The 12,486-nt window shown below is 40.2% G+C and overlaps 1 protein-coding gene across 1 annotated transcript in view; it reads left to right on the top strand.

Moving 5' to 3' along the window:
* LOC129089969 (LIM and calponin homology domains-containing protein 1-like) overlaps positions 1–12,486 on the top strand; it is an 80,556-nt gene that overhangs the window by 52,036 nt on the left and 16,034 nt on the right. Inside the window, 4 exon segments of the mRNA XM_054597411.1 lie at positions 583–781; positions 7,403–7,429; positions 7,432–7,660; positions 11,542–11,946. Of these exon segments, the coding sequence (XP_054453386.1) occupies positions 583–781; positions 7,403–7,429; positions 7,432–7,660; positions 11,542–11,946 (860 nt within the window).

Raw genomic sequence — 12,486 nt, 5'->3', positions numbered from 1 at the left:
ATGTTCTAGGTTTAGGCAAGAAGATCAATTTGACGACAAAATGTTTACACCCATCTACGTATTTGACCAACACATTCTACTGCACAATGTCACTGCTGCCTCATCAAATAAAGTAGAATGTATGTCAGACAAAGAAATAAGTGAGACAGAAATTATGTGGCAGACAGATCTTGAGACTGTCAGAAGTTTGTGAGTTTTATAACAGACGGTCCCGGGGTCAGGAACAGGAAGTCTTCTGGTAGACAGGAAAGGCCTTTCCCCACCTTCCATTAGCTGCATAGAAATGTTTCAACTGTAGACAGACGGAGGGAGGGGTCACTGAGGTAAAGAGAGACTGAGAGCGATTTGAGCAGAAGAAAAGATGATAAAGTGCAGAGAGGAAGAAGGACCAAAAGCATGAAGGCTGGATAAGGTTGCAGCGAGATGTTTGTAAGAGACAGAACGCAAACAAATTCTTCAGAAGTTGTTTGACCAGGTAAAAAATGTAACGGAATGTTATGCATCTTTCTTATTTCGTATACACAAACTTTAGGCTAACTTATACATTTAATATAAGCTGGGCATTTCTTTCTAAATGTTCAGGAGGCGGAGGAGGCAGAGAGCCCTCAACGCAGCATCCGGGACAGTGGCTACATCGACTGCTGGGACTCCGAGCGCAGCGACTCTCTCTCCCCGCCACGCCACGGCCGAGAGGACTCCTTCGACAGTCTGGACTCCTTCGGCTCACGCTCACGACAGACCCCGTCGCCCGACGTCCTGGTCACCCGCGGCAGCAGTGATGGTAAGAAATAGACCACTCTTTACAGTCATATTCACATAGATTACACAACTTAGTATTGATTCAGAAGGTGTGATCTTGTGGTTCGAATATCTGTTGAATAGCCTTTGTGTCATTTTAGCAAAACCACAAACTATATGTTGTGAAAGGGAAGTAATTCAGGACTGTCTGTTTTGTTTGTGTCGATTGCGTTGTTCTGAAATAGTATATAGATAAATGAGGTCCATTGTTGTTGTAGTGCTACTGTAATAAAGCCTGTTGTTCCCCCTGTTTTTGCAGAACAACGCCCAGTATTTAAAATGTATGTTATTTAAAGTGAATGATCTCATTGCAATGTCTGTTTTGAAGCCAAGCTATGGTCATTGTTTTAGTTTAGTTACGGTACAGAAGCTGCTGTTTTTGTTCTGGGCATATTTTGAGTAATACTAATTATCATTTTATTCATAATTAATTAATATAAATATTAAAAGGAGACCGCTAACATGCTCATCACAAGTCTCCACATTCTTTTCTGAAAAGGAAGGCTCATGTACATCCTCTGCGTGTCTCTATCACTTCTCCCAAATCTGATGTCAATCTGCAAGTTAAAAAAAACAACCTGCAGAAGCCTAGCTACAATAACAATTGCCGTCACATCTGTTTTTGTCTCAAACACATTTCAGTTATGTTATGTTAACACAAACTCCCCAAACATGACATCCAGTGTCAGGTGACATAAAACAGAAGGTTGTTATAATAACTTTGATTATTTTAGCACCTTTCAAAAACAAAGTTACAAAGTGCTTTACAATAAAAACAGAGATATTTGATTTATTTGTCCTCATGTGAACCCTCAGAAACTATGATTTATTTGATAAAAGTTGCAAGAAAGCTGCACGCAAATGGGTTTGATTTTATATTAAAATAATTTGCTGTTGACACATTCGTTCTGTGTGTTTGAGAGGAATAAAATATGGACAATCTAGGCTATTGTTTGAACACTTTGAGACTGAACCATGCATGTCAGTGGTAGCTGTTTAAGAGCGTCAGATAAATGTTAGTAGTTGTGAATGGACATATTGATATGAAGATTTATTTATTTACTTTGTGGATATTATTTTCCACAAAATCTTCTCTTTGCAACGCATCAAATAATCTATACTTCTAATATAAAATATTTATTCCAGAATGATTACCCCTAAAAAAAGGTGCATGCTGCAGTATTTCTGTATTTGTATCTATTTCTCCATCATTACGGTTTTATCTGTTTATTCACAGTTTGCATGTGAATGAATGAATGGAAGCCTCAGCCATCATGCATGTCCAGCCTTGTAGTCTCATAGTGTTTCTGACACACCTCCAGCTCTGCCATTGACATCTACACAAAAGTGTCTCTGTGCTGAGTGTTTGAGCCTGTTGTCCTGGACTACAGTTGTTTGATAATTCTCTTGAAGTGTGGAATGAGTTGAGTGGTAGCATTAGAGAGAGAGAAGAAGAGATGAATCATCCTGATGCAGGAATACAATGGAGAGAAAGAGGTGTGTTTGTATGACTGCTGGCTCTTTGTGGGTTTTGATCTGACACTTGACTGATCTTCCAGCTTTGGGTTTGAGAACAAAGGACGCACTTCCACGTGATAATACATCCTCATATTCCAAATAATGAAGCTTTATAGTTAGCAACATTCCTCAGTTTAAATATCTTGACGGTTAGAAGCTCTGCAGAGTTTTGCTAAAACATGTATTTTGATTCCAAGTACTATGCAAAGAAATTAAAGTATGATTGATTTCACCTTCCTTTAACCCACGATTTCAGTTTATTTGAATGACAGTTGTCAGGGAAAAGCCCATGTGCCTAGAAACCGGCAGGTAATACTACTACTACTTTCCATAAAGGTTTTATGAGGTACAGTTTGGTATTTCTCACTTCCTCCTTCACCTTCTTTTCTAGTTTTTCCTCCCAAGTTTCAGTGTTTTTTTTAGGTTGTTGAACCTCATTTAGGATTTAGTTTTAGTCTCTGCTAAGACACACAAAGCTACACTATTGGATGGAACAGTAAAGAATCACTAAAACAGAACAGAAAGATGACTACATGTTTGTAATCTTTATATATTTCTTTGTTTAATAGGCTTTTTATTTTAGATAACGACATGTTGGCGTATGTAATTTATTGCATCCAAAATGGTAGCATGACAATTAAACCTAGTGTTGGTTTTTCCAAGACACGCATGAACTGCAACAACAGTTGCCAATTTGTTTTATCGTTTTGTGCTGAAGTCAAAAATGGTGTTAAATATAGAGTTTGGCTCCATTTAAGTACTTTAAAATGCCAAGTCGACCATATGTCGTCATTGAAAGCTGTTCATTGCTCCACTTTATTTGACTTTGACCCTGTTTAAAATTTTAATGACAGCCTATAAAAGATTACAGAAGTCGTCACAAAGCTTAATGTTCGTTTCATCTCAGAACTGAGTGTGGGAAAACGCAGAGCGCGGCCGAGCATCCTGTCTGACTGTGTTTTTGTTTTGAGGGAAGTACAAAGGAAACTGCCGTCTCCAAAGACTTAGCTGCTGTCACCAACCGTCAAACTAACTAAAAACCTCGCTGGATGTTATTGTTTGCTTCACAGAAATAAGAGGGAATAATCCACCGTAAACATCTACTGTTGAAAACACAGCAAGGACATAGCTTTAGAAAACAGAGAAAAATGAGAGCTTTACATCAGTGGCATACCTAAGATTGTGATATCCAGAACATCCAAAACGACCGCCAATTAAGAGTCACATTTTTGAATGATGTTGAACAATCAGGAGAAATCCATCGCTGTAGTAAGAGACAAAGTTTTCTTCTCAATAGACCAGAATGCAAAGCTGCCACAAGCCACTAACACGGGTAACCCACAGCTGATGAGTCACTCTGTTGCAAAATCAGCCCGATTTTTAAAAAGAGTGGGCATTAAAAATCGGGCTGAAAACTGAATGACAGCACATTTTTTCAGTGACTGTTATTAAACAATAAATTGATTTAAATGTATCAAAAATACCACATTAAGGCGCCAAGACCTTGAGGAACACCATCAAAATATTTTGACATTTAGAGATTTCAGCAAGAACTGCATTTTCAGCTTTTTGATGTCGAGCCCTTCTGTTATGGAAACTGCTCAGAAACTCCCTTATTGTGAATATGCCTAGGAAAGCCATACATCATTTAAATGACCTAGTTCTCTAGTTTGTGGTTGGTTGGTTGTGGTCAGGTTTCAAGAAGTTGTCTCAAAATATGAATTGGCTTCTTCTTAGCATCATCACACATCAAATACAAATGGACTCACTGGATCTACAAGAGTCTCAGCTTCCAATTCATGCAAGACAGTTAAGGGACTCAAGAAATATTAAAATATACCCTATTTAGAATAGGTGAAAATAACACATTTAGATTGAATGCAAACAACTGCATGCTTTTTGCCCCAGACTGCATGGGATTATTATTTTCATTCACATATCTTGAGGTGAGAGGTCAAGGGACCGGTTCAAAAATCTCTTTGCCAGCTTTCTGTACCTTCAAAGACAGAAATGTTGATTGTGATCAACAAGGTTAATAAGCCAAGACCAAAAGCAACATATCGGAAAGCCCTTGCTGTTATTGAGGGTAACATACTATCAGTGTCCAGATCAGACCCAGGGGGAATAAACCAGAGCAGTAAGAATAGGATAACAATGTTCATGTATCACCCAATCACAGGGAGCTTAGAGTACACCCAGAACGAGAGCATCTATTTATGCACATGCACACAAAGTCCACTCAGCCAGGTTTCCCCTGCCCTGACCTTTTGAGACAAAGCCCTTTCACCGCTCAGCTCCGTAAACTGACTTCATCCGGATAGTAATGAGGGGTGAAGTCAATTCAATTTCTGAAAGAGATGCAATATTGCAGAACCCTCTTTTGTTTAGTGGATTGATACAGTGTTGATAAATGAGACCCGTTGTGCCCTCTGGTGCTCCTGTAGAAAAGCCTGCCTTCCTCTCTTTCTATTTTTGCAAGACAACACCCATTGCTAGTCAAAGGCTGTTTGAAATCAAAAACTGAGTGATATAATTAAGACCAATTTTCTTTTAATTTTTTTATAATAAATTGCCCATCGCACAGGTTTTCTTAAGAACCAGGTATCCAGTCTGTAAAATGTTTTCATGCTACTGCTCTCACGTCCCGTACCTTCATGCCCATACTTCTCATATCTGACATGATCACTTCTCAATGTGAGTTGACAGCAAGGTTGAAAATGCACAGAACCAGAATGATAATGAAGAAACATTGCATAACTTTTGATTTGAGTTGCTTGAAGTTTAAAGCGAATTGAACAAGCTGTCTGTTGGCATTTCTTTCCGTTGCGTTGTCTTGTTGTCTTCCGTGCTACTTCTACAAATGATGACACGTCTGACAAAAGTTGGGTTGCTTGATTGCATGTTATCAAATCCGGTGTTGATTTTGTATAGAATTTGAATCTTTCTAATGCCATGTTGTGTCCGATTTTGTGAGCTTTCAACATTTCCAAATAAGAGATAAGAAGTTGTGAGTAAATAATAGTCAAAGATCTGTATTTTTTATGTCTACTGAGAAGGAAGACACACTACATATTTTGGTCATAGTCTAATGTCTACAACTTTTAACTAAAATCAGAAACTGGCATGAGATGATTCCTACTTAAGTTTACACTTTATTTGTTTACTTTACCTTTTAATTTTACCAGATGTTGATATGATATTCTAAGTTTAACTTCATTATTCTGCGGATGATCTCTCTAAAGAGAAGTAAATACTCTGTTTGTCTTGCTGAAGGCGTCGTAGAGAGCACATTAACCAGACGGTGTCCCAAGGCTTCATTTTTGTTGATAGAGAATTAACATTAATTATCTACAGCTGCTCTGATCTGCCACTGGTGATGTTTTTCATTTTAAATTGGGGAAAGTGACAGTCATTGATTTCTTAAAGTGAGAAAGATGTTTCCTACATGCTTTCCACATTTTTCTTTACCAATAATAAGCTAAAAGTTACACTAAAGGATTTGTTAGCATCTTAGCTTGACAAATCCAAATATCCAGGAAACAGATCCTGACTAGAAGTAGATATCAGAACCGAACTTCACCGTTGAATTAGACTGGACACTTTTTCATTTGGTCAGTATTCAAAAATCCTTCTAGACTTTTGCTGTTCAGTCTGCCTAGAAAGATCCCTGTCATATAATGGGACAAATTGGAAAAAGCATGAATACAATCCCAGAAAGTGTCATCATTTTTTTAACTTTAATACTACTAGAAATGCTGAGGGAATCACGATCACTCTTCATTGTTATTCTGTTTCTGCTTCCCAGTTACTGTAATGCATATTGAACTGGACATCATGGCTTTTCCATCTCTTGTGGTATTACTGCATGATGATGGTTATTGATGTAAATATGTTCCTGTAAAGCTCTGGTACAGTATGGCACTGACCCATGATAAACACTCCCTCAAGCTTCAGTGTTTCCAGATGTGCAGAGACAGCAGATCACCCCGTAAAGACATGTGTTGCTCCTTAAGGATGGATAGGCTCGGATGGTAGAGTCACTCATGTTTCCAATTGATGAGCTAAGAAGAGTTATAATTGAACCACTCATTGTTGGAAGTGCAGATACCTCCAGGCCTCTTTTGGACCTCGATCTGTCAATCTTTTAGACCACATAAAAACAAAGAAGTCTATTGATAGAAATGGAGGTTTTTCACAAGTGCAAAATGTGACATTTGTTTCCACTGAGCACCGCAGCTGCATCCACTTGTACCAGTTCAGCACTGGGGGAAGATTTTACGCTTTAGATCTGGTTAAAAAACTGTGAGTTTATACTTGGAAAACGTATACATTCAGTCATAAATTCAGAGGTCATAGATTGAGTATGCTTGCATCCAAAGGGAGGCGAATTCCAGTAGCACATGTGCTGAACATCTTGGAGAGGAATTTTGAGAGACCTTGGGTATGTCAGGGCTGCAGGTATCCATTACCTGCAGCCCTCCAAATGTTGAATTAGGGTTAGCATTAGCAAAAAAACAACTTAATGAAGATGGAATTCCTGGAATGCCGGTAAAAGCACATCAGTGGGCTTCATCCTCATCACTCTTTTCCTTGTGGAGCGCACACCAACATCTTGCGAAGGAATTTAAGACGTCCAGCGTGGAAAGTCCCTGAGCGATGCCCTTCTGCAGCACCAGGTGTTGTCACTGACATTAAAGAGCTAAATAGGTTTTTCAAATGGGACACAGACAGACAGTGCGGCATCCTAAGTGAATTCTTCCGAACTGTAGGCTAGAATTTAGACTGCAGGAGCTGCACAATACACGTTTCATGATGATTTATGTTACTTGCTTTGTTTCATAAAAACAGGCAACCTGCTATGGGTTGATTTATGTTCAGTGACTGGAATGCACTGCATATAATTACACTAGAACAGCACTTTAATGTTATGTAAGCATACATGACGTAACGGCTATGGGGAAATTGAAGGGATATTCTTTTTCAGAGATTAGAAATGTTTTCTGCTCAGTTTATTTATATTGTATCGTCTTTTTACAACATATTATTTTTAAAAATGCCTCTGCAATCATTCTGCTCCACTCAACAGGCCGCGGCAGTGACTCCGAGTCCGACGGTCCCCCCACAGGAAGATGCCAGACGTCCGTAAGGATGACATGTCGGCACGGCGGACGTCCGTCAGCGAGCCACGGACCGCCATGCCCTTCAACCAGTACCTGCCCAACAGGAGCAACCAGAGCGGCTACGTGCCCACGCCACTACGCAAGAAGAAGAACGATAAAGAGGAGGGAGCACGCAAGAGTTGGAGCACTGCTACATCACCTGTAGCGGGAGACAGACCTTTCAGGTGAGTCTAACTGGTGTAGTTATTAGAAGGGAAGAATCACAAGCAGAGTTTTAATGTGAGAATTTTAGGTTTTAATCAAGTAAACATGGTATTGTTATTAAGGCAAATGTATAGCCCACTCTTCAAATGAAATTGTGTTCTGTGCATCTTAATACTATGATTTAATGATGTCTTAAATCTGTGACTGAAACATTTTACAACCACTTTTCATGAAACAATACTTCTGCAATACGACATTTCACGTAGGAGCTTTAAATATTCTAGGTATATTTTTGTATTTGTCTAAAGAAACTGTGAATAGTAATGTTATACAAGGTGGGTGGTCCTGGATTCTGCTGGTGAAGGTCACAATTGTATTCTAAACTGGTCATTTGGCTACAGGTTTTACAACCATGACCTTGAAATGGATTTGCTGCATTTAAAACCTTTTAAAACTAGTTATTGCTGTTTAAAACTACTTTGTTTCTGGCAGAGAATTCCACAAATTTGAGTTTGTAGTTTGATCAGAAATGTGCTGCAATACTAAATGATGATCTAGTCTTCTTCTTGCATGTTTTATGAGTTTAATTTAACATGAGAAAGTCTAGACACAATGGAATTTATTATTCTGGAAAAAGTTATTTTTAGAAAAAGAAAGACATTTTCAGATTTACAGAATCCCTGTAGATTTGGGAAAAATAAGTTATGTGTTATTTATTATTCAAAATGTCTAATAACAACCAGAATCTTGTTTGGTAAATTCTGCACTGTTTAATTATTTTGCAATATAAAATGTCACTTATGTTAAATTGCAGATTGTTTAAACTGTGGATTATCGTTCTCTGCCCCGTACTGAACATATGAGAGATACTGATGGAAGCCAGATGTGTGTTTTCATTGGCTCTGACTCTGATTGAAGCAAAAGTGTAAAAATATGCTGCATAGACGAGGCAGATTAAAGTCTGATGGCCTTAATGGCAGTTATTGGTTTGGCATGTCGAGGGCGCTGCGATCATAATTTCATCACGGCTCTGACTGTAGAAGTTTCGAATTTCTGCTGGCATGGTGGATTCCTTAATGTGCTTTGATATGTTGAGATGTCAGTGTGTGCAGAGTTAGTTATGTGTGTGTGTGTGTGTGTGTGTAGTGTCGGAGAGCGTCGGGATCTGACTGGAAGCAGTTTTTGAAGGATAATGTTTTGAGGTTTGGACTTAGCATTATTTATCTTTTGCAGCAACAGCTATTAAATCAAAAGCCAAATATCTCCAATCTAGTTAGTCTTACCCAAGTGTGTTTACACTCTAGGGCAGTGTGTACTGCGTGTGAGAGAGTTTTTCCTGTGTGTATAACCCATGTGTGCTGTTAATCTGTCTTTCATTTCCCCTGTTGTTAACTTCCTCCATCGTGTTACATCAAAACATATGTGTATTTATTGATTATGCATTACTGTTTTTTTTATCTCCATCCTTTGCGTACGTCATGGTGTTTTCCCTCTCGCCTCGTGTTTTTGTGTCTTCCCTGTCTCGTGTCCACCATGTTGTGGTCATTGCTGTTAATGTCATTACGTCATCCTTTCCTGTGTGTGTGATTGGTCGATGTAACAGTCCAAATGAGGTCCCTAGCTTAGACGACCCACCTGCAGAGTCCCACACTCCGCCCCTCGAACCCCAGATACAGATTCAGATGGTGATCCAGACAAAAGATGACAAAGAGGAAGGGGAGCAGACTGCTTCCACACCTTTCTTTGAGATCCATGCAGCGGGCGTGAGGAGGAGCAGTGAGCCTCTGTCCCGTAGCCCCCCACAGCCCAATGCAGAGCCCCCCAAGGAGACTGTGACTCACCTGATGGTCTCCTCTGAGAAAAGGTCTTCACCTTGATTTTATGTTTTTCATAATACCCCAAATAAGCCGCCCGATTCCTTTTGTTATCGACACAGTTGTGATTCATAGTTCTGATTTATGCTTTGTCTAATTCAACCTAATCTAAAAGATAATAGATTGCCTTGTAGAATTTTGAATTATTTGTTTAGATTTGGTAAATTGGTCATTATTGTTTTGATTATTTCTTTACATGCTGCCCTTAAAGGGGAACTCCACCGATTTCATACATGAAAATCTGTTAACAGGCTAGTGTTACTGCATATTTGAAACAAGGTGTAAAAATACTTTTCGTCTTCAGAGGGGAGCTACATGAGGTCTGCTGTATTGCCTCAAGTGATGGAAAATGCAGAAAAAACGTGAGGTACCCAGACTTTTGTAGCCAGTTTCTCATCTCTTTGCGAGGCTAGCGGTTTGAAGCTACATTAGCCGCTACTAGCATAGTCTTGCAGAGTCAGACGTATCTCCACAGCACTGTGTCAGCGCTAAAGAGTCAGCATTGTAGGTTCTCATTGCAGCAGAAAATTTGTTTTGTTAAGGGGTCAGTTCACCCGAATAAGAAAAGAACACAACTTGTTACTATGGGCATGCCTACATTGCCTGCACAACCACACTAGATGAATGGAATTGTATTTGTGCCGCTCAAATCGCTGAAAAGTTACACAAATATGCAGCACATCCGTCCAAAAAAAATGTCCCAGTTAATCCACATATTTCAGTTCCCATCAAGACTGTGTCTTTGTTGTACAATAGTTTCAATTTTCACAGCTGGTATTTCCATTGAGCCCATTTCCTCTTTGGCACAGCCATTACCAGATCATCCTTTCCAATGCTGTTCTTATCCAGAGCAACATAACAGTGAGTCAGCAAAAGGTTCAGGGCTCAATGAAACACGGAGATCACCGTGTTGTAATGCAGGGTCTTTACCCAGCAGCCCAGCCGGGGGGTCACACATTTTAAACTTGGTTTTCGGATTAACAAGGCGAGGATAATGAGCTGACAAGACAAAATGCTGTTGTATATTTCAGAGTGCCGAAGTCCATTATGATGCGTGACTGCAATGTTTCTCTCATGAAGATTCAGTTTAGGTCTCTGTTGTTTGTTCACAATCCGGCCCTATCTTGTGTTATTTCCTGGTCCAGCAGTCGCTTCATTCACAGTCCTGTTGGAGAGTTATTAGAGTCACACCCCCAGTTTCCAGTTTTTTTTCTGGCACAGATCTTATTATGGCATGAATTGGATTGTCAGTGTTTCAAGGGAGTGAAAAGAATTCTCAAAGGAAATCCGACTTGTGTATAGAAGCGTTCCAAGGAAAAGGGGGATTTCTAGGATGTTTTTAAAAGGCTTTGATATCTGCTTCGTTAGTTGGTAACAGCTTGCATTTTTCAAGAAGAAAACTAAGACTGGAATTTGTGCATTATTTGTTTTGCCAGGAGTTCAATCTTTTAAAACCAGTTGTGTAATATCAACATATCACTGTTTGCAGTCGCCCATCAATGTTTTGTTGATTAGCTTTTCCCGTCAAGTTCTAGGAACAAAACTGCACACTGACTCAAATACAAACCCATGCATACCACCAGCAGGTACACACACAAATGTACTGTATGGTGTTAACACAAAAACACACTCCCAGGGAACATGAACATGCGACCCACCCTCAGCATGTAAGGAAATTACGCTTTCTTCCTTCCCTGACCCTGAGCAGGCTGGGACTGGAGCCTGGCCTTTTCACAGCCTCTCTCTCGCTGCAATGCATCCTGGGGATTTATAGTCCAATAATAGGCCTTGCAGAAAGTAGCTGTTCATCACAGGATGACAGACAACTGAGGGTTCAGCGAATTTTGCCTATTTGTTTTCACATCCAGTCCGCTCTGAAGGGATTTTGTGACCATGCTATGCTACTTTTTCTTCCGATTTAGCTCGTCAAAACAATCTCCATTTCAGCTCCTCCAGAGGAATGCTGTCTGATGAAGCAGGATGATAACCAGGCAGCAGTTCGTTTTAGTTTGCTTTGCTTTCTGCAGTACTCCGGCTCGCTCGTGCTCGGAGGAACTCTTCCACCATCCGACGACTCGAGCAGCAAACGCTGCAGCGACCCCCGTGGTCGCAACAAACCCCGTCATCTCCTCCGTGAAACATCCACCTGTGACGGAGCAGCAGCAGCAGCAGGAGGAGGAGGAAGCGGCAGTGAGGAAGGGAGCGGCTGATGTCCCATTAGTCGCTGATGTAGAGCGAGATGAGAATCGTTCCCGCCAAATTCTGGCCTCTCCAAAACAAGTAACAGCCCCGACTCCCCCAAATTTCCTTCCTGTACCCACTGCCATGGCAACGGCTACAACAGCAACAACCGATACAGGCCGACGGAAGGGAAGGGCGCTGAGTGAAAGTGACGACCAGCAAGGAGGGAACTCTTGGTGTCTTCCAGCAACGTGAGCCCCCTCCAGCCTCTACACTACTACACATTTAATGAACTTACACCACGTTGAACTAAAACTACACAATTCATCTTTAAAATCAAGGGATCCAATCTTCTTTTTTTTAAACGCAATATCCGCATGCGACCTCGACTTCAGACCGCAATGCTCCATATCTGGATGAAGATTGCATGATTCACATCGATGCAAATTGATATTGCTTTCTAAAAAGCAGTAGTCGTAGTAAAGAGAATGCATGGAAACTTCTCTGTTCTCAAATGAAACGTTTGAGAATGTGGTTTTTGATGAACTACCCATGACCTTAGATGGCATCCTTTGATCTTTCAGGAGACCCAATTAGGGGATAACGGCAATGGACCCCGAATTAAATTTGATCCAATTCAAACCAAAATTATTTGGCATTCTTGAAGGCATAAATTGGTCCAACCATTACCAATCAATCAATCATAAACACCTTCCAGTGTATGCCAATTAAATGGCTTTAGTGCAAGCCCCATTGTATCACAGCCTGCCATCTTCCTACAAACATTTTAC

This window comes from Anoplopoma fimbria, chromosome 4 (assembly GCF_027596085.1).
Source record: "Anoplopoma fimbria isolate UVic2021 breed Golden Eagle Sablefish chromosome 4, Afim_UVic_2022, whole genome shotgun sequence".
Classification (NCBI taxonomy): Eukaryota; Metazoa; Chordata; class Actinopteri; order Perciformes; family Anoplopomatidae; genus Anoplopoma; species Anoplopoma fimbria.
This window is presented reverse-complemented; position numbering and strand designations above follow the sequence as displayed.